General features: G+C 45.0%; 1 protein-coding gene across 1 annotated transcript in view; it reads right to left on the minus strand.

Moving 5' to 3' along the window:
* Positions 1-23,261, minus strand: part of LOC115193525 (probable lysosomal cobalamin transporter) — a 199,906-nt gene that overhangs the window by 171,561 nt on the left and 5,084 nt on the right. Inside the window, exon 3 of the mRNA XM_029752229.1 lies at positions 20,321-20,384. Within this exon, the coding sequence (XP_029608089.1) occupies positions 20,321-20,384 (64 nt within the window). The remainder of the gene's footprint in view (positions 1-20,320; positions 20,385-23,261) is intronic.

A 23,261-nucleotide genomic window follows, 5' to 3' on the forward strand; every position in this document is an offset into this window, starting at 1 on the left:
CTGTCTGAAACAAAGGACAACAGACTCCCCTGCACAGGCATTTGAAGGAAATATATCTGCACAATGTTGATGGGACATTTCCCTTTGATTGTAACCCACAGAACCCCAAGATGAACAGGAATTATTCGCCTAGGCAGCCGATAGTGCATAAGTGCCTAGGCTAATGAACTGTCTAAAGGCAAATTATAATGTAGCCATGTCCTCTACTTTAGTTAGTTAGCTATTAGCTCCATTACAGGGTTAACTGGGCAAGCCATCCAATCAGCTTTGGCCATTACAGGATTAACTGGGAAAGACATCCCATCAGCTTTGGCCATTACAGTGTTAACTGGGAAAGACATCCCATCAGTTTTGGCCATTACAGGATTAACTGGGAAAGACATCCCATCAGCTTTGGCCATTACAGGATTAACTGGGAAAGACATCCCATCAGCTTTGGCCATTACAGGATTAACTGGGAAAGACATCCCATCAGCTTTGGCCATTACAGGATTAACTGGGAAAGACATCCCATCAGCTTTGGCCATTACAGGATTAACTGGGAAAGACATCCCATCAGCTTTGGCCATTACAGTGTTAACTGGGAAAGACATCCCATCAGCTTTGGCCATTACAGGATTAACTGGGAAAGACATCCCATCAGCTTTGGCCATTACAGGATTAACTGGGAAAGACATCCCATCAGCTTTGGCCATTACAGCGTTAACTGGGCAAGCCATCCAATCAGCTTTGGCCATTACAGGATTAACTGGGAAAGACATCCCATCAGCTTTGGCCATTACAGGGTTAACTGGGCAAGCCATCCAATCAGCTTTGGCCATTACAGGATTAACTGGGAAAGACATCCCATCAGCTTTGGCCATTACAGGGTTAACTGGGCAAGCCATCCAATCAGCTTTGGCCATTACAGGATTAACTGGGAAAGCCATCCCATCTGCTTTGGCCATTACAGGGTTAACTGGGAGCGCATCCAATCAGCTTTGGCCATTACAGGATTAACTGGGAAAGACATCCCATCTGCTTTGGCCATTACAGGATTAACTGGGAAAGACATCCCATCAGCTTTGGCCATTACAGTGTTAACTGGGAAAGACATCCCATCAGCTTTGGCCATTACAGGATTAACTGGGAAAGACATCCCATCAGCTTTGGCCATTACAGGATTAACTGGGCAAGCCATCCAATCAGCTTTGGCCATTACAGGATTAACTGGGAAAGACATCCCATCAGCTTTGGCCATTACAGGATTAACTGGGAAAGACATCCCATCAACTTTGGCCATTACAGGATTAAATGGGAAAGACATCCCATCAGCTTTGACCATTACAGGATTAACTGGGAAAGACATCCCATCAACTTTGGGGGTATAAAGCTGTATCACTGTTGTTTGCACAGATAGCAGCTATGGTAGATTACTATCAATACACAGATAGCAGCTATGGTAGATTACTATCAATACACAGATAGCAGCTATGGTAGATTACCATCAATACACAGATAGCAGCTATGGTAGATTACCATCAATACACAGATAGCAGCTATGGTAGATTACCATCAATACACAGATAGCAGCTATGGTAGATTACTATCAATACACAGATAGCAGCTATGGTAGATTACTATCAATACACAGATAGCAGCTATGGTAGATTACTATCAATACACGGATGTAGCTATTGTTGTGTCTCACTGATAGCTAGCTAGCTAAGTAGCAGATTAGCTACACAAATAACACATTCACATTACATGAAGTGAAATGTAGCCAGCCCTTCATTGCAGTGATCCACGCATGTTGTCCTATTTCAACAAACCCCAACACAGCACTCTCCCCTTAGATACCCTAGTAGCTAAAGCTAGCTAGCTAAACAACTTATTCTTGTTGTTGTAGCTTTCCGGCAGACTAGACGCTTTGTGGAGTATTGCTGCCTTTCAAAGGTCGGAGTGTGAATTACACATTTGGGACACAGGAAAGGGGAGAGGGGAAGGGGGGCTACAACTTGTTGACGGCGCTCACTACAATGAAAACAAAAAACTTACGCCACGCAACTGCAAGTGGTCAGGGGACAAGATTCAACAGTTCTAGAATGTGTCAAAAAAATAAGGTCCATATGGGAGTCCAAGTTATGTTAACCTGTTCTCTTGAACTGGAGATTAGCATTCAAACTTTTCAGAAAAGTCAGAGTTGTCTCTACTGCTGTAAGAGCAGGTTAATTATGATCTATAATACAGGTTGAGTTGTCTCTACTGCTGTAAGAGCAGGTTAATTATGATCTATAATACAGGTTGAGTTGTCTCTACTGCTGTAAGAGCAGGTTAATTATGATCTATAATACAGGTTGAGTTGTCTCTACTGCTGTAAGAGCAGGTTAATTATGATCTATAATACAGGTTGAGTTGTCTCTACTGCTGTAAGAGCAGGTTAATTATGATCTATAATACAGGTTGAGTTGTCTCTACTGCTGTAAGAGCAGGTTAATTATGATCTATAATACAGGTTGAGTTGTCTCTACTGCTGTAAGAGCAGGTTAATTATGATCTATAATACAGGTTGAGTTGTCTCTACTGCTGTAAGAGCAGGTTCATTATGATCTATAATACAGGTTGAGTTGTCTCTACTGCTGTAAGAGCAGGTTAATTATGATCTATAATACAGGTTGAGTTGTCTCTACTGCTGTAAGAGCAGGTTAATTATGATCTATAATACAGGTTGTCTCTACTGCTGTAAGAGCAGGTTAATTATGATCTATAATACAGGTTGAGTTGTCTCTACTGCTGTAAGAGCAGGTTAATTATGATCTATAATACAGGTTGTCTCTACTGCTGTAAGAGCAGGTTAATTATGATCTATAATACAGGTTGAGTTATCTCTACTGCTGTAAGAGCAGGTTCATTATGATCTATAATACAGGTTGAGTTGTCTCTACTGCTGTAAGAGCAGGTTAATTATGATCTATAATACAGGTTGAGTTGTCTCTACTGCTGTAAGAGCAGGTTAATTATGATCTATAATACAGGTTGAGTTGTCTCTACTGCTGTAAGAGCAGGTTAATTATGATCTATAATACAGGTTGAGTTGTCTCTACTGCTGTAAGAGCAGGTTAATTATGATCTATAATACAGGTTGAGTTGTCTCTACTGCTGTAAGAGCAGGTTAATTATGATCTATAATACAGGTTGAGTTGTCTCTACTGCTGTAAGAGCAGGTTAATTATGATCTATAATACAGGTTGTCTCTACTGCTGTAAGAGCAGGTTCATTATGATCTATAATACAGGTTGAGTTGTCTCTACTGCTGTAAGAGCAGGTTAATTATGATCTATAATACAGGTTGAGTTGTCTCTACTGCTGTAAGAGCAGGTTAATTATGATCTATAATACAGGTTGTCTCTACTGCTGTAAGAGCAGGTTAATTATGATCTATAATACAGGTTGAGTTGTCTCTACTGCTGTAAGAGCAGGTTAATTATGATCTATAATACAGGTTGAGTTGTCTCTACTGCTGTAAGAGCAGGTTAATTATGATCTATAATACAGGTTGTCTCTACTGCTGTAAGAGCAGGTTCATTATGATCTATAATACAGGTTGAGTTGTCTCTACTGCTGTAAGAGCAGGTTAATTATGATCTATAATACAGGTTGAGTTGTCTCTACTGCTGTAAGAGCAGGTTAATTATGATCTATAATACAGGTTGTCTCTACTGCTGTAAGAGCAGGTTAATTATGATCTATAATACAGGTTGAGTTGTCTCTACTGCTGTAAGAGCAGGTTAATTATGATCTATAATACAGGTTGAGTTGAGCTGTTGACTCTGAACCTCTATGGATCCAAACCACACCAAGGTCATCCCCATATCTATGTTAGAATCAAATCAACATCTCCTTCTAACGGGCTCAGAAATAAATAAAAACCTGAAACCAAGTCCCTCATGTCATGCAGAATGTGCAGAACATCCTATTCCCCCATAACAAGTCCCTCATGTCATGTAGAACATCCTATTCCTCCATAACAAGTCCCTCATGTCATGCAGAACATCCTATTCCTCCATAACAAGTCCCTCATGTCATGCAGAATGTGCAGAACATCCTATTCCTCCATAACAAGTCCCTCATGTCATGCTGCACATCCTATTCCTCCATAACAAGTCCCTCATGTCATGCAGAATGTGCAGCACATCCTATTCCTCCATAACAAGTCCCTCATGTCATGCAGCACATCCTATTCCTCCATAACAAGTCCCTCATGTCATGCTGCACATCCTATTCCTCCATAACAAGTCCCTCATGTCATGCAGAACATCCTATTCCTCCATAACAAGTCCCTCATGTCATGCTGCACATCCTATTCCTCCATAACAAGTCCCTCATGTCATGCAGCACATCCTATTCCTCCATAACAAGTCCCCCATGTCATGCAGAATGTGCAGCACATCCTATTCCTCCATAACAAGTCCCTCATGTCATGCTGCACATCCTATTCCTCCATAACAAGTCCCTCATGTCATGCAGAATGTGCAGCACATCCTATTCCTCCATAACAAGTCCCTCATGTCATGCTGCACATCCTATTCCTCCATAACAAGTCCCTCATGTCATGCTGCACATCCTATTCCTCCATAACAAGTCCCTCATGTCATGCAGCACATCCTATTCCTCCATAACAAGTCCCTCATGTCATGCTGCACATCCTATTCCTCCATAACAAGTCCCTCATGTCATGCAGCACATCCTATTCCTCCATAACAAGTCCCTCACCCTCCCACCCCTCTCACTCACACACACTCTCAGCTGTGCAGGACCTGCGACTGATTGTCACAAGCTTGTAAATTAGCACAGTCTGCCAGTATAGCAGCATTACCCTCTTGGCCTGTGCCGAGCCTCGTCACATTACAAATCAGTCTGGTTGATCATTTGCTGTTGTATTAGATTCTCTGCAGACCGACCTCCAGGGTCTGACCGTCCTATGACGGAGCAACACCAGGAATACTGATGACAGAATATAGCACAGACATGGAGGATCACACACACACACACCCCCCCACCCCCCCCCCAAGCGAAAAGAGGAAATTCTCCACATGATCTTTGACTGCAATAGAATCCTAATCGATATCATTAAAAAAAACAATATATCTTTCCATGAATTACGAAAAGGTGGATGACTGTGGCCTGGGAACCCAGACACAAAGTATGATGTTTAATTCCATCATGTGAGAATAAAGAGGTTTGGATCACGACATGAAAATGCAATGTTATGTCAGCCAGGCTAACTGCCCTCTAAATGGAGAAAGATTCATTGCTACAGCCCACATTGTACAGGCATAAAGCGTAGATTGTTCATGTCATGCATGATATAGCTGAGACCTAGGCCTATTCAAGTGGATGGTGACCTCACAATGTGGTGTCCGAGACCAACCCACTGTACTGTTCATTTCATCATCTCAGTCATTTGGAGAATTGCACAAAAATCCCTGAGACATTTAAAAGGCTGAAGACGGCCCTTTTGAACTGTTTTCTATGCTGCGTTATCTGATTGAAAAGCAGCAAGTCTCTAGTCCTATTGTAAGTCGTGTTGTGACAGACCTGGAATCAAACACTATTCGAAATCATTTTAAATACTAAATCTGGGCTTAATTCAGCTTGCCTGGAGCAATGGGCCAATAGAGTAGTCCCCAATACGGTAAATCCTGCCTATATGGCTCTCCAGCCAAGATAGAGCAAACACCATAACTGTTTGAAAGATTTCAAATAGTGTTTGAACTCAGGTCTTGTGGAACTCTGCAGGGCTCCTTGTCCTGTCGCTGCAGAAGGCAGAGTCCGCAGAGCTCCTTGTCCTGGCGCTGCAGGTGGCAGAGTCCGCAGAGCTCCTTGTCCTGGCGCTGCAGGAGGCAGAGTCCGCAGGGCTCCTTGTCCTGGCGCTGCAGGAGGCAGAGTCCGCAGGGCTCCTTGTCCTGGCGCTGCAGGAGGCAGAGTCCGCAGGGCTCCTTGTCCTGGCGCTGCAGGAGGCAGAGTCCGCAGGGCTCCTTGTCCTGGCGCTGCAGGAGGCAGAGTCCGCAGGGCTCCTTGTCCTGGCGCTGCAGGAGGCAGCGCTGCATCAATTTCTTGGAGTGGCCGTGCAATACAAGACATGAATAGTGGATTGATGTGGAACACACACACACACACACACACACACACACACACCAGGGGAAGGGCAGGATGGGCAGCTTCTTTGTACAATACATTATCATAATGAGCCACTGACCCAAAAGACCGGCACACACGCCACTTTTTGAAGGGAACTCATTCATTCCAGTTCATTGACCTCCTTGATAACAGCGGTGCTTTAAAGTGATATTTAACTGGACCGTGGGCCCAGGAGATTGAGCAACCTATTCCCTGATAGTTCCAGTAGTGTTCTTCAGTGGCCTGGCCTCCAAACAGAACACAGGCTGAGGTAAACTGAGGAGAGAAGAAGATGGAGGCCTTGCCAGAACCTTTCAGGCTGTTTAAATTGTATTTAGTAAAAGAACAGATAGAAGTGGAGGAGAATAGGAAGTAGAAAGTGTTTAGTATTGACCATGTGAAGTACTGCAGCCTACTGGAGAATAGACACGTACTGTAGCTACATACTTCATGAGACAAGACAATTAGGCTTTTACACTGCCTTGTCCATCCTGCTGTGCACCATCTAATACCAGATTCACACCACTGTGCCAACCTGAACTGCACCCTGCTGGTTTGGATATCTGGTCTTTTCACATTGTGGTTCCAGCACCACGGAGGATATGTAACCAGGCCAGTACTAAGCTCTGCTAGGCACGGCTGGCTCACTAGTGTGAATCAAAGCTAAAAGTGGGCCCTATGGGATATCCTGCAGGCCCTGCTCAAAACAAGGTCCCTTTAAAGAGAATAGGGTGCCATTCAGGAAGCAGTCCACAACTCTTAACTGATTGAAGGCTTGAGGCAGCGGTGTCAAATGAGAAGAGAACTGCAAGACAGTGGGTACAGAGGGGATGTGAGGCGTAACACAGGACAGTGGGTACAGAGGGGATGTGAGGCGTAACACACAGGACAGTGGGTACAGAGGGGATGTGAGGCGTAACACAGGACAGTGGGTACAGAGGGGATGTGAGGCGTAACACACAGGACAGTGGGTACAGAGGGGATGTGAGGCGTAACACACAGGACAGTGGGTACAGAGGGGATGTGAGGCGTAACACACAGGACAGTGGGTACAGAGGGGATGTGAGGCGTAACACACAGGACAGTGGGTACAGAGAGGATGTGAGGCGTAACACACAGGACAGTGGGTACAGAGGGGATGTGAGGCGTAACACACAGGACAGTGGGTACAGAGGGGATGTGAGGCGTAACACACAGGACAGTGGGTACAGAGGGGATGTGAGGCGTAACACACAGGACAGTGGGTACAGAGGAGATGTGAGGCGTAACACACAGGACAGTGGGTACAGAGGGGATGTGAGGCGTAACACAGGACAGTGGGTACAGAGGGGATGTGAGGTGTAACACACAGGACAGTGGGTACAGAGAGGATGTGAGGTGTAACACACAGGACAGTGGGTACAGAGGGGATGTGAGGTATAACACACAGGACAGTGGGTACAGAGAGGATGTGAGGCGTAACACACAGGACAGTGGGTACAGAGGGGATGTGAGGCGTAACACACAGGACAGTGGGTACAGAGGGGATGTGAGGCGTAACACACAGGACAGTGGGTACAGAGGGGATGTGAGGCGTAACACACAGGACAGTGGGTACAGAGGGGATGTGAGGCGTAACACACAGGACAGTGGGTACAGAGGGGATGTGAGGCGTAAGACACATGTTCTGACAGTTGAATTTAAAACAGCACACACCCAGGTGAACACACCAGTAACTCAGAGACAGGTTGTTCTGACATGCTTGGATTTGGCCAATAGCCATTTGAATGAATAAATAGCTAATTTCCCTATAAGGAGAATGTGTCTGACTGGCCCAGACCTCTGATGGACCTTTATACAGTCATCTCCTTCAATGTTGATGTGAACATACTGTATCATTATCCATTAACGTCAGAGAATTGGCTACAATGGTGTTATATAGATCCAACAAGGGCTCAATGGCTTATTTCATTAGGCCTATGGTCTTCAACAAGGTTCCATATAGAACCACAGAGAACCCTTATTTTAAGCAGTGTAGAAGAAAATGGAGCAGAACTCAGGGATTGGACAGAAAGAGGGGGGCATATTGGGAAAACATGGATATTGTTCCTTCAATACTTTTGGCCCGAACGTTCTTATCCTGAAGGGTGTAAGGACCTTGTGACATGCCAAACCACCTACTCTAATAAAGGTGCAATCTGTCCGTTTTCAGAGAGCAATCCCCTCGCCATGACGACTAGCTCTATCCATCAGTAAACACTCAGAACAATGGAGGCAGGTAGTCTAGAGGTTAAGAGCTTTGGGCCAGTAACTGAAAAGTCGATGGTTCAAATCTCCGAGCCGACTACGTGAAAAATCTGCCGGTGTGCCCTTGAGCAAGGCACTTAACCCTAATTGCACCTGTAAGTCGCTCTGGATAAGAGCACCTGCTAAATGACGTAAATGTAAATAATTAAGGACAAAGCACCCCACAAAACACAAACTTTCTCTCACACACCTAGAATACACACACGTTGACACGTTTATCATGAGGATTGCAATACCTACATCCTCTCCAGCCCCTCTTCCATCCCCAAAATGAGGGTGCATGGGGGCGGGAACGCAGCAGAAGAAACTGAAAGCCATGATTTATTTAGAGAGCTCAGGGTTGTTAGGCCTGTTGCTAGAGGGGCTAATCATGCACCACTGCTTTGAAGTGCTCACTGCTCAACACCCAGAGAAGAAGATGCCTCAACGGAGAGAGAGAAGCAGCTGATTAGAGTTCATCTGAGTTTTGGATGTTTGGGACATTAACCTTTTGTAAATGCAAGGTCAAATGTGTCAGATGTGGGCCCATATTCAAAGAGCTTGTCAGAGTAGGAGTGGTGATCTAGGATCAGGTTCACCCTCTTATTCATTATGATCTAAAAGGCAAAAGTGATCCTCAAACGTTATCAGCACTCCTACCCTGAAACACTTGATGAATAGGGACTCAGATCCTATGGCAATTCAGAATCAGAATAGACTGGGAGACAGGTTTGGAATGGGTTGTGGTGTGGATGGGGTCTGGGGGGGATGGGGACTGAGGGGGATGGGTTGTGGATGGGGACTGGGGGGGTTGTGGTGTGGATGGGGTCTGGGGGGGATGGGGACTGAGGGGGATGGGTTGTGGATGGGGACTGGGGGGGTGTGGTGTGGATGGGGTCTGGGGGGGTTGTGGTGTGGATGGGGCCTGGGAGGGTGTGGTGTGGATGGGGACTGGGCGGGTGTGGTGTGGATGGGGACTGGGCGGGTTGTGGTGTGGATGGGGACTGGGGGGGGGTTGTGGTGTGGATGGGGACTGGGGGGGTTGTGGTGTGGATGGGGACTGGGGGGGGGTTGTGGTGTGGATGGGGACTGGGGGGGGTTGTGGTGTGGATGGGGACTGGGGGGGGGGTTGTGGTGTGGATGGGGACTGGGGGGGGGGTTGTGGTGTGGATGGGGATGGGGACTGGGGGGGTTGTGGTGTGGATGGGGACTGGGGGGGTTGTGGTGTGGATGGGGACTGGGGGGGTTGTGGTGTGGATGGGGACTGGGGGGGTTGTGGTGTGGATGGGGACTGGGGGGGGTTGTGGTGTGGATGGGGACTGGGGGGGGTTGTGGTGTGGATGGGGACTGGGCGGGTTGTGGTGTGGATGGGGACTGGGTGGTTTGTGGTGTGGATGGGGACTGGGGGGGTTGTGGTGTGGATGGGGACTGGGGGGGGGTTGTGGTGTGGATGGGGACTGGGTGGTTTGTGGTGTGGATGGGGACTGGGGGGGTTGTGGTGTGGATGGGGACTGGGGTTGTGGTGTGGATGGGGACTGGGGGGGTTGTGGTGTGGATGGGGACTGGGGGGGGTTGTGGTGTGGATGGGGACTGGGGGGGGTTGTGGTGTGGATGGGGACTGGGCGGGTTGTGGTGTGGATGGGGACTGGGGGGGGGTTGTGGTGTGGATGGGGACTGGGTGGTTTGTGGTGTGGATGGGGACTGGGGGGGTTGTGGTGTGGATGGGGACTGGGGGGGTTGTGGTGTGGATGGGGACTGGGCAGGTTGTGGTGTGGATGGGGACTGGGGGGGATGTGGACTGAGGCGGGATGGGGTGTGGATGGGGACTGAGGGGGGGATGGGGACTGAGGGGGGATGGGTTGGGGTGTGGATGGGGACTGAGGGGGATGGGGTGTGGATGGGGACAGGGGGGATGGGTTGGGGTGTGGATGGGGACTGAGGGGGGGATGGGGACTGAGGTGATGATTGGGACTGAGGGGGGGGGGATGGGGACTGAGGGGGATGGGTTTATCTCTGTTTATCCTTTTTTTGGTATTTTGTTGTTTGAGCAGATGATTAGGCTTCTATTATTGTTTGTTGTACAACCAAACATGTTTCAGTCTAATGATTAAATCAATCTCTGAAGAGGTTTAAAGCTCATCAACTTGATGATTAAGTGTGTGGATCGTATGCACCAATTTGTAAGTCGCTCTGGATAAGAGCGTCTGCTAAATGACGTAAATGTAAATGGATCGTATCTTTCAACGAACAAAATGAAACCAGCATTAGGGTTGCAAAGGGTCGGAAACCTTCCGGTAAATTTCTGGAATTCTTCCTGAAATTCTCCATGGGAAGTTAAGCCTGGGAAATTTGGGAATTTTGCTTAAATTCTTTCAAAAAAGTTTGCTCATAACAGTGAACCTTTTTTATGGGATACACAAGGCAATTCTAGGTCTTGTGGCATATTTAGGTTAAACTATCCCCAATTCAATGGAATTGCAACCCTCTGCATGCACAGTGCATTTTCCATCACATGTGCAGTGCACTCTTCCATCACATGTTCAGATGATTCTCAATGTCTTGCACACTAATGAGATGCTATTGAGTCCACACTACTACACTGTCTGAGCCAAGGACTACATGCTTTCTGGTAAGTTTTGATTACAATACTGGGTGGGGTGAATACATTTTATATGACATACATTAATTTTGTTAACTAGTAAATAGTAGCCTACAGCAAAGTGTGTTTAAATCATTTATAACTTGATAACAAGTTCTGCTAGTTAGTTTTTGCTACCATGTGGGTTTTAGCTTGATTGAGCCTGCTAACTGAGGAGTGTTAATTCACCTGTTTCCATACTTTTCATTTTAAAACATTTAACTTATTTAAAACATCTAACTGCTTAACTATTTATCTGTACATGGAATTGTATTTTTATTTATTTTTTCTACTCTTTTTTCTGATCTTTACAGGAAAATGCCATGGGCACTGTCTGATGTGTGGATGCATTTCACTGCAGCTAATGTAGAAGGAAAAGCTGTGTACATTTGCAAATACTGTGCCAAATCATATGTGAAGAATGCAACAAAGATACAGAATCATCTGGCCAAGTGCATAAAGTTCCCTCAGCGCTCACAACAAGCAACCTCTGACAAAAGTCCCTCTACTTCTATTCGAGGTGAAAATGATGAATCAGACACCTTATCGATAGCAACAGCTCATGGTCCTCCTGGAATCAGAAGTTTTGATGACTCAATGGAGGAACGTAATCAGAGAAATGCTGATGAATGTCTTGCTCGAGCTGTGTATGCAACTGGTTCACCTCTGGTGCTCACAGGCAATGTGTATTGGAAGAGATTTCTGAATGTTCTTCACCCAGCATACACCCCTCCAACCAGACATGCTTTATCTACTCATTTGCTGGTTGCAGAGTTCAACAGAGTTCAAGTGAAGGTCAAGAATATCATAGAGAAAGCAGACTGAATTGCAATCATCTCTGATGGCTGGTCGATTGTTCGTGGGCAAGGAATAATTAACTATATCATCTCCACCCCTCAACCAGTATTCTACAAGAGCACAGACACAAGGGACAACAGACACACCGGTCTCTACATTGCAGATGAGCTGAAGGCAGTCATCAATAACCTTGGACCACAGAAGGTATTTGCACTGGTGACAGACAATGCTGCGAACATGAAGGCTGCTTGGTCTAAAGTGGAGGAGTCCTACCCTCACATCACACTGTGCTGCTCATGCATTGAATCTGCTCCTCAAGGACATCATGGCACTGAAAACAATGGATACACTCTACAAGAGAGCCAAGGAAATGGTTAGGTATATGAAGGGTCATCAAGTTATAGCATCAAAGTGAGAAGAATAACAGCACCACATTGAAGCGGTCATCATGTTTGACAGTCTCCTGGAGGGGAAGGAGTCTCTCCAAGAAATGGCCATATCACAGTCTGCCGATATGGACAGCCCTATCAAGAGCATCCTCCTGGATGATGTATTTTGGGAGAGAGAGGTAAGCAGCCTGAAACTCCTGAAACCTATAGCAGTAGCCATTGCACGGATTGAGGGAGACAATGCCATCCTGTCTGATGTTCAGACTCTGCTTGCAGATGTAAGAGAATAAATTCGTACTGCCCTGCCCACTTCACTGTTGCTCCAAGCAGAGGAAACTGCAGGTCTGAAATACATCAAAAAGCGTGAAGACTTCTGCCTGAAGCCCATACACACCGCAGTGTACATGTTGGACCCCAAGTGTGCTGGCAAGAGCATCCTGTCTGGTGCAGAGATCAACAAGGCCTATGGTGTCATCACTACCATGTCTTACCACCTTGGCCTGGATGAGGGAAAGGTACTTGGCAGTCTGGCGAAGTACACTTCCAAGCAAGGGCTTTAGGATGTAGATGCAATATGGCAGTCGTGCTAACATATCTCATCAGCCACCTGGTGGAAGGGACTTTGTGGATCTGAGGCTCTTTCCCCTGTTGTCTCCATCATCCTCCAAATCCCACCAACGTCAGCCGTCTCAGAGCGCAACTGGTCCTTGTTTGGAAGCACACAGCAAAGCACGCAACAGGCTGACCAATACAATGGTTGAAAAATTGGTGTCCATCCAGGCAAATGTGAGGCTTTTTGAGCCTGACAACAAGCCATCCTCAACAAGGTTGGAAAGTGACAGTGAAGATGAGGCCTCAGAGTCTGATGTTCAAGAGGTGGACATTGAGGAGATCCAGGGAGAAGACATGGAAGCCTGAGAGGAAGACAACCAAAGCTCTAGTTTCTAAACTATCATTTTACAGATGTATGTTGAAAACGTTTTTGTGAGATGCGATGGATCATTGGGGATCATTCAATATTCCCTTTCTTTTGTTGTTCAGTGAAATCATCCCATGTGAAAAGTCAACTCACTTAAAGTTATATTCGTAACTAAATTGTTTTATTTAATCATTTGCAATTATGTCTACTTATGATAAGGTAAATAGGTTTATGTTTCTGTCTCCATATGATGGTAAATATATCCATTGCAAAAAACATCTACATTTAAATGGCATTAATATTAATTTGTATATATTGCCGTTAATTCCTATATATTCCCATGGAAAGTTTCCACCTCTGAATATTCCCCAAAATGTGCAACCCTAACCAGCATACACAAAACTATGATTGAAGCGAGAGAGAAGATAGAGAGTGAGAGAGAAAAGAGAGGAGACAGATAGATTTTTTTATTTTACCTTAATTTAACTAGGCAAGTCAGTTAAGAACAAATTCTTATTTTCAATGACGGCCTAGGAACAGTGGGTTAACTGCCTTGTTCAGGGGTAGAATGACTTTTTTACCTTGTCAGCTCGGGGATTCGATCTTGCAACCTTTCGGTTACTAGTCCAACGGTCTAACCACTAGGCTACCTACAACCACCTAAAAAGGAAGTGATTCCCAAATCTTCCATAACAAAGCCATCATCAGCAGAATATCTGATCACTGTGACTGACCCAAACTTAAGGAAAGCATTGACTATGTACAGACTCAGTGAGCATAGCCTTGCCATTGAGAGAGGCCACTGTAGGCAGACCTGGTTCTCAAGAGAAGACATGCTATGTGCACACTGCCCACATAATAAGGTGGAAACTGAGCTGCACTTCCTAACCTCCTGCCAAATGTATGACCATATTAGAGACATATTTTCCTCAGATTACAGATACACAAAGAATTTGAAAACAAATCCAATTTTGATAAACTCCCATATCTACTGGGGGAAATACAACAGTGTGCCATCACAGCAGCAATATTTGTGACCTGTTGCCACAAGAAAAGGGCAACCAGTGAAGAACAAGCACCATTGTAAATACAACCCATGTTTATTTATTTTCCCTTTTGTACTTTAACTATTTGCACATCATTACAACACTGTATAAAGACATAATATGACATTTGAAATGGCTTTATTCTTTTGGAACTTTTGTGAGTGTAATGTTTACTGTTCATTTTTTATTGTTAATTTCACTTTTATTTATTATCTATTTCACTTGCTTTGGCAATGTTAACATGTGTTTCCCATGCCAATAAAGCCTCTTAAATTGAAAATGAATTGAGAGAGAGATAGAGAGAGAGAGAGAGGGAGGAGAGATAGAGAGAGAGAGAGAGAGAGAGAGAGAGAGAGAGAGAGAGAGAGAGATTTTGACAACCCCTGTCAATCTACCTTTAAATAAAAATCCTGCTTTCAAGGTTAGATCAGGAGGAACGCTCTTTAGAAGCCTTGGTGGCTGTGGTGTTGAGGCTCAGATATACATGGAGCTTCAGCTCCCCCTACTGGTGAATAAAAACACACCCCTCCCCCTTCCATCCCTCACAGGATGCAGAAGAGGAGAGAATGAGAAGAGGAAAAATACACTCAATCAATAACTTTAATTCAACATGAAATACAGCGGTAGGAGCCCTGAGAAATACCTTCACAATACAGCTATGGGATTTAACCCTGCTACTACATGGTATGTGTCCAGGATGAGGACTTCTAGAAGTCGCTGTCGTTGTCAAATAGCCAACATGTTGCAGTTCTTCCTGCATCTGATTACCCCTCTGTACCACTGCAGTGTATCTGCATGCTGCCACGGGGAATAGATAAACTGGATCACTGCAACAATCTGCCTTAGACTTAGAGTAGAGACCTTCTGTAGAGGATGGTAGAACACCATCTACAATATCTGATTCTAGTTATATTACAGTAGAGACCTTCTGTAGAGGATGGTAGAACACCATCTACAATATCTGATTCTAGTTATATTACAGTAGAGACCTTCTGTAGAGGATGGTAGAACACCATCTACAATATCTGATTCTAGTTATATTACAGTAGAGACCTTCTGTAGAGGATGGTAAAACACCATCTACAACAGTTGGCCCGCAAGTGTTTATTTAAGACTGATCACCAGGAAGTCAGGAAATCATTTGTTTCATTTAGAAAATCTGTTAAATAAGTATTCCCACAAATAAAAAAAGAGACATTGATCACAAATGTAATCAAGGTATGAAATTATTGTTATTTTCAAATGCAATCTCATTTTGGGCTGAGTTGTGGTCAAGTCTCAGCGTACAAATGATCATTATTATGTTCCGGCCCCCTGACCAAATCGGCCTGCGGCTGAATGTAGTTGCCAACCCATTATCTACAATATCTGATTCTAGTTATATTTCAAAACATCTCACTCTCTAAGTCCCTAGTCAGATTTGCCTTGACCCATTGAAAGGGTTGCAAGCTCTTTGATTCACTAGCTACCAAATAAATGATTTCTCCCTCATCAAAAATGCTGTTTTAGATTTAAAGACAAAGTGTTGACTCCTCAGTTTATTATGACAACTATTTGCTCCTGATACTCCTCCCCCTCTGTTGCTGGCTGCCATGACAACATCCATTTTATCAAGACAGCCATTTCAATTCTTCTCACGACAAGGAGACAGACTAGTTGAGCTGAAAGAGTCTAGACTAGACACCAAATAATACACTTGTATCAGAAACACCAGTGACAGAAAGACACGTGTTAACAGAAACACCAGTGACAGACAGACACGTGTTAACAGAAACATCAGTGACAGACAGACACGTGTTAACAGACACACCAGTGACAGACAGACACGTGTTAACAGACACACCAGTGACAGACAGACACGTGTTAACAGAAACACCAGTGACAGACAGACACGTGTTAACAGAAACACCAGTGACAGACAGACATGTGTTAACAGAAACACCAGTGTCAGACAGACACGTGTTAACAGACACACCAGTGACAGACAGACACGTGTTAACAGACACACCAGTGACAGACAGACACGTGTTAACAGAAACACCAGAAACCAATGCATGTTGCTGCTAATGCAAATAAGCCTTGTCAATGGCTTTGAAGAGTCACATAAATATATGTTTAATGTACTGTATGTTGTTTTCCAACAGCCTTGAACCTTCCTGATCGACTGCCGAAGGTTATTGCCACAGCAGAAAACACACACACACACACACACACACACACACACACACACACACACACACACACACACACACACACACACACACACACACACACACACACACACACTTCTGCAGCATAGACAGGCTCCCATCGTCAGCATCACATTGACACATGCTAGGGTATGCAACCTCTTTAAAGCCTCCCCCTTCTTCCTACCTCCCTCCCTCCCCTTCTCCCTACCTCCCTCCCTCCCCTTCTCCCTACCTCCCTCCCCAACTCCCTACCTCCCTTTCTCCCTACCTCCCTCCCTCCCCCCTCCCTCCCTCCCTCCCCTTCTCCCTACCTCCCTCCCTCCCTCCCCTTCTCCCTACCTCCCTCCCTCCCCTTCTCCCTACCTCCCTCCCTCCCCTTCTCCCTACCTCCCACCTCCTTTCTGGGTAAAAAAGGAATCATAGTCTCTCAACCGTGACAAAACAAAACAACCGACAGCCAGCCCAGCGGATCTGTCCAGCTTCTGTCAAACTCAACGCTGTAATTGGAGGAATAACACGTCCCCCATTTAAAGCCGGACTCTTTATATATATAATACACAATCACACATGAGTTTCTAGAGAGACAATCTCGCTTTAAGGATTTATAATCCTGCTCAACAGGGATTTTACCCCACTGTTCTGTTCTCTCTGCTTCACTTTGCTTTCTACAGTCCTTATTTAACCCTTTACAGTGTAAGCCCTGTCTAAGCCGGGGGAGAGTTCTACTAAACTATAAGGAATTGTTTTAAGGAGATCATACGAAGGATCATTTTACTATTTGATTTTGAATGTTCAGACCTCCTGAAGTATCCCAAAAATATATACATTTAATAAAAACGTTTGGCCTTACTGCTATTAGCCCACACAAAAGCATTGAATAACAGATTCACTACATGGAACAAAAGAGTCCCAAAAAGTTTGTTCTGAAGTGTCTGTCCTATATCTGAGAGATATAAGAAAGATCAGGAAACATGTTATTTTATGTTTTAACCCCTTATTTTTGGAACTAAACAGTCTCCATATATACAGCAGGTATGGAAAGTCACCAACACCTTCCAAAATGTTCACCTTTTGTTGCCTTACAGCCTGAAATGAAAACACATAAAATCAGACTTTATTTACACACAAAAACTCTGAAAACGTATTAAAATTAAAACAGTAAAATAGCCTATTTGGATAAGAGAACACTGCCCCTTAGAATTGTAATTGCAAACTTGCTGAGGTATAACCAACCACCTTCCAGATCACAAATCAAAAAATTACAAAAATTGGCTTCCATCTGTGATCAATTGAATTGACTTTGATTAGTTCAGAATAAAACAGGTTGTTCATAGAGGACTCCACTGCTTAGTAGTGCAATTCAAAGCAAAGAACCCAAACTGTTCAGACGCAAGTTGGACTGTTCAGACGCTACAGACAGAAGTTGGACTGTTCAGACAGAAGTTGGACTGTTCAGACGCTACAGACAGAAGTTGGACTGTTCAGACGCTAAACAGACAGAAGTTGGACTGTTCCCACAGAGTGACTTCGACGCTACAGGACAAGAAGTTGGACTGTTCAGGACGCTACAGACAGAAGTTGGACTGTTCAGAACGCTACAGACAGAAGTTTGACTGTTTCGGACGCTACAGACACAGCAGGTTCGGAACTGTTCAGACTCTACCGGACAGAAGTTTGGACTGTTCAGGGACTCCCCCACTCTACGCACGCCTTCCTCTCCTCCCGTCCCACCACCTACGGACCTGTCCTCCAGTCCTCCCCACCCACCACTCTGTCCTCTCCTCCCTCCCACCACTCTACGCCGTCCTCCTCCTCACCTCCCACCACTCTACGCCGTCCTCATCCTCCCCTCCCACCACTTCCTGTCCCTCAGTCCTCCCTACCCACCACTCTGGGTCCCTTCTCCCTCACCTCCCCACCACTCTACGCCGTCCTCATCCTCCCTCCCACCACTCTACGCCGTCCTCTCCTCCCTCCCACCACTCTACGCCGTCCTCTCCTCCCTCCCACCACTCTGTCCTCTCCTCTGTCCTCTCCTCCCCCCTCCCATCACTCTGTCCTCTCCTCCCCCCTCCCATCACTCTGTCCTCTCCTTCCCCCCTACCTCCCTCTGTCCTCTCCTTCCCCCTACCTCCCTCCACTCTGTCCTCTCCTTCCCCCCTACCTCCCTCCACTCTGTCCTCTCCTTCCCCCCTACCTCTCTCCACTCTGTCCTCTCCTTCCCCCCTACCTCTCTCCACTCTGTCCTCTCCTTCCCCCTACCTCCCTCCACTCTGTCCTCTCCTCCCCCCCTACCTCCCTCCACTCTGTCCTCTCCTTCCCCCCTACCTCTCTCCACTCTGTCCTCTCCTCCCCCCCTACCTCTCTCCACTCTGTCCTCTCCTCCCCCCCTCCCTCCACTCTGTCCTCCCTCCTTACCTCCACTCTATACTGTCCTCCCTCCCCCCACTCTGTCCTCTCCTCCCTCCATCCTCTCCTCCCTCCACTCTGTATGCAGGGTGAGATCTGATGCTTCCACGTACTGTAAGCTAAGTACCTTGAGATAGAACTGACAAATCTGAGTAGAACTGCTGTACCATACACAAGACAAGATATATCTAGGCCATTTAGCCATTAAATCAATTACAGTCCTGATAGGATTCAAATCTACATTTAAGACAAACTACTTCTGCATTATATAAGACCCTATAAATTCAACTCCTCCTTTGAGTGCATTTTTCATCCAAATCTTTGACAGCAACACTGAAAATCATATTAGTGGCGTCTACGACTCAGTCTAGAGGACAAAGTCAAGTAACGCATAGTGGGCAGGTGAATTGAAGTGCATGCTGGGATTTACATGCACAGTGTTGTACCTTGTCTGTCAAAGAGAATGTTCTGATGACATTATGCGACTGATGGAAGTAGATTTTCTGATTGGGTAGGGTCTGGGCTGAGGAAACTAACAGCTCATGATCAAGTAGGCTAACTGAGAGTATTACTGCCTAGGTAGGCTAACAGAGTATTACTGTCTAGGTAGGCTAACTGAGATTAATACAGATAGTATTACTGTCTAGGTAGAATAACTGAGAGTATTACTGCCTAGGTAGGCTAACTGAGATTAATACAGATAGTATTACTGCCTAGGTAGGCTAACTGAGATTAATACAGATAGTATTACTGTCTAGGTAGGCTAACAGAGAGTATTACTGCCTAGGTAGGCTAACTGAGATTAATACAGAGAGTATTACTGCCTAGGTAGGCTAACTGAGATTAATACAGAGAGTATTACTGCCTAGGTAGGCGAACATATTAATACAGATAGTATTACTGCCTAGATAGGCTAACTGAGATTAATACAGATAGTATTACTGCCTAGATAGGCTAACTGAGATTAATACAGAGAGTATTACTGCCTAGGTAGGCTAACTGAGATTAATACAGAGAGTATTACTGCCTAGGTAGGCTAACAGATTAATACAGAGAGTATTACTGCCTAGGTAGGCTAACAGATTAATACAGATAGTATTACTGCCTAGGTAGGCTAACTGAGGTTAATACAGAGAGTATTAATGTCAGTGTTATTGACCAGGCAACCAGAGAGACAAATAAATCCAACCATTCATTATTCAATATGGAGAAGGTGGGGACCCTCTGTCCCTTACAGCTTCATGGCTAGTTTCCCGGACACAGATTAATCCTAGACCTGGACAAAAACATCTATTCCAATGGAGATTCTCACTCCATACCAAATCACTCTCTACCAATCAGGAATTAGTTGATTTGTTCAAACTATTAAAGTCACAATGGGTACAAACATAAGTCAATGGTAAATATTTGACTTTAAACAAAAGGTTTAGCGAACAGATTTTTTTTTTGCTGGTACTGTGCCTTGATAAATATGTTTATATGAATACAAATAGTACCCTACTCACAGTAATAAGCATACAGCACCGTGTCTTCGATTTGGCCTCGTGTCTCATTGCTTTCTGCCCACTCCTGTATTGAGAAGAAATAGGACATTGATTAGAATAAAGACAACAGACTTTACACAACAACATCTGAACAGATTAAAACACTAAACAGACTTCACACAACAACATCTGAACAGATTAAAACACTAAACAGACTTTACACAACAACATCTGAACAGATTAAAACACTAAACAGACTTTACACAACATCTGAACAGATTAAAACACTAAACAGACTTTACACAACAACATTTGAACAGATTAAAACACTAAACAGACCTTCACAACAACATTGATTGCAAAGCTATTTATGAAGGCGTCACAAACTAAAAATACAGTTAAACATTAGTGTATAACTCCATAATCCTCGATTCTCAGAGATTTCTGAGACATAGGTCATATTAAACTATAAATGCCAGGCTAGGACTATGATGAAACGGCCACAGGGCTATTTGCCAGGCTAGGACTGTGATGAAAACGGCCACAGGGCTATTTGCCAGGCTAGGACTATGATGAAACGGCCACAGGGCTATTTGCCAGGCTAGGACTATGATGAAACGGCCACAGGGCTATTTGCCAGGCTAGGACTAGGATGAAACGACCACAGGGCTATTTGCCAGGCTAGGACTATGATGAAACGGCCACAGGGCTATTTGCCAGGCTAGGACTATGATGAAACGGCCACAGGGCTATTTGCCAGAATAGGACTATAATGAAACGGCCACAGGGCTATTTGCCAGGCTAGGACTAGGATGAAACGACCACAGGGCTATTTGCCAGGCTAGGACTAGGATGAAACGACCACAGGGCTATTTGCCAGGCTAGGACTATGATGAAACGGCCACAGGGCTATTTGCCAGGCTAGGACTAGGATGAAACGACCACAGGGCTATTTGCCAGGCTAGGACTAGGATGAAACGGCCACAGGGCTATTTGCCAGGCTAGGACTGTGATGAAAACTGCCACAGGGCTATTTGCCAGAATAGGACTATAATGAAACGGCCACAGGGCTATTTGCCAGGCTAGGACTAGGATGAAACGACCACAGGGCTATTTGCCAGGCTAGGACTAGGATGAAACGGCCACAGGGCTATTTGCCAGGCTAGGACTAGGATGAAAACTGCCACAGGGCTATTTGTTTTATGGAAAAAGAAAGAGAGAGACATCTTGATTCATTGATAAGGATATCATGGAGAGAAGTTATAAAATATGATTCACATACCAGCGGTAGTGCCTATATGATGACATTATCCCTGGTATAATGTTAATCATCAGTCTTTCTACTTTATTCATCAATAATTAACCATTTCTGCTCTCTTCGTTTTACATAAAACATATGGCTATTGCATCATTGTCCTTGCTTTCATGGTAGGGGGTTAGGTATTTCAGCGGTATCTGTATATTCGACTGGATTTATTTATTTAGTCACTTACGTAGCAGAGATTCTAAGACGTGACTTGACACAGGTTATGATAAAACGGTCACAGGGCTATTTTGTTTAGCAGCGATTACAGCCTTAGGTCTTCTTGGGTATGACGCTACAAGCTTGGCACACAAGTATTTGGGGAGTTTCTCCCATTCTTCTCTGCAGATCCTCTCAAGCTCTGTCAGGTTAGATGGGGATCGTCGCTGCACAGCTATTTTCAGGTCTCTCCAGAGATTTGTCCAACGCCACTCCTGTGTTATCTTGGCTGTGTGCTTAGGGTCGTTGTCCTGTTGGAAGGTGAACCTTCGCCTTCCAAAATGCTCAGGACATTTTTTACATTTTTACATTTTAGTCATTTAGCAGACGCTCTTATCCAGAGCGACTTACAGTAGTGAATGCATACATTTCATAATTTTTTTTTCTTCTGTGCTGGCCCCCCGTGGGAATCGAACCCACAACCCTGGCGTTGCAACACCATGCTCTACCAACTGACCTCCCCAGTCAGCATTTTTTCAAAGGATCTCTCTGTACTTTACTCCGTTCATCTTTCCCTCGATCCTGACTACTCTCCCAGTCCCTGCCGCTGAAAAAGATCCCCACAGCATGATGCTGTCACCACCATGCTTCACCGTAGGGATGGTGCCAGGTTTCCTCCAGACGTGACGCTTGGCATTCAAGCCAAATCTTGGTTTCATCAGACCAGAGAATCTTGTTTCTCATGGTCTGAGAGTCATTTGGGTGCCTTTTGGCAAACTCCAAACGGGCTGTCATGTGCCTTTTACAAAGGAGTGGCTTCCGTCTGGCCACTCTACCATAAAGGCCTTTATGATGGAGTGATGCAGAGATGGTTGTCCTTCTGGAAGATTCTCCCATTTCCACAGAGTCACCCTGGAGCTCTGTCAGAGTGACCATCGGGTTCTTGGTCACCTCCCTGACCAAGGCCCTTCTCCCCCGATTGCTCAATTTGGCCGGGGGGCCAGCTCTAGGAAGAGTCTTGGTGGTTCCAAACTTCTTCCATTTAAGAATGATGGAGGCCACTGTGTTCTTGTTCTTCAATGCTGTAGACATGTTTTGGTACCCTTCCCCAGACCTGTGCCTCGACATAATCCTGTCTCTGAGCTCTACGGACAATTGCTTTGACCTCATGGCTTGTTTTTTTTATGTGGTTTTTGTACTGTCAGTCATTAACATAATCTATTTAAGGTAGAGCAGACCACTGGTAGTCAGTTATTACAGTCATTAACATAATATCTTTAAGGTAGAGCAGACCACTGGTAGTCAGTTATTAGTCATTACCATAATATCTTTAAGGTAGAGCAGACCACTGGTAGTCAGTTATTACAGTTATTAACATAATATCTTTAAGGTAGAGCAGACCACTGGTAGTCAGTTATTAGTCATTAACATAATATCTTTAAGGTAGAGCAGACCACTGGTAGTCAGTTATTAGTCATTAACATAATATATTTAAGGTAG

The sequence above is a fragment of the Salmo trutta genome, chromosome 5, assembly GCF_901001165.1.
Source record: "Salmo trutta chromosome 5, fSalTru1.1, whole genome shotgun sequence".
Taxonomy (NCBI): domain Eukaryota; kingdom Metazoa; phylum Chordata; class Actinopteri; order Salmoniformes; family Salmonidae; genus Salmo; species Salmo trutta.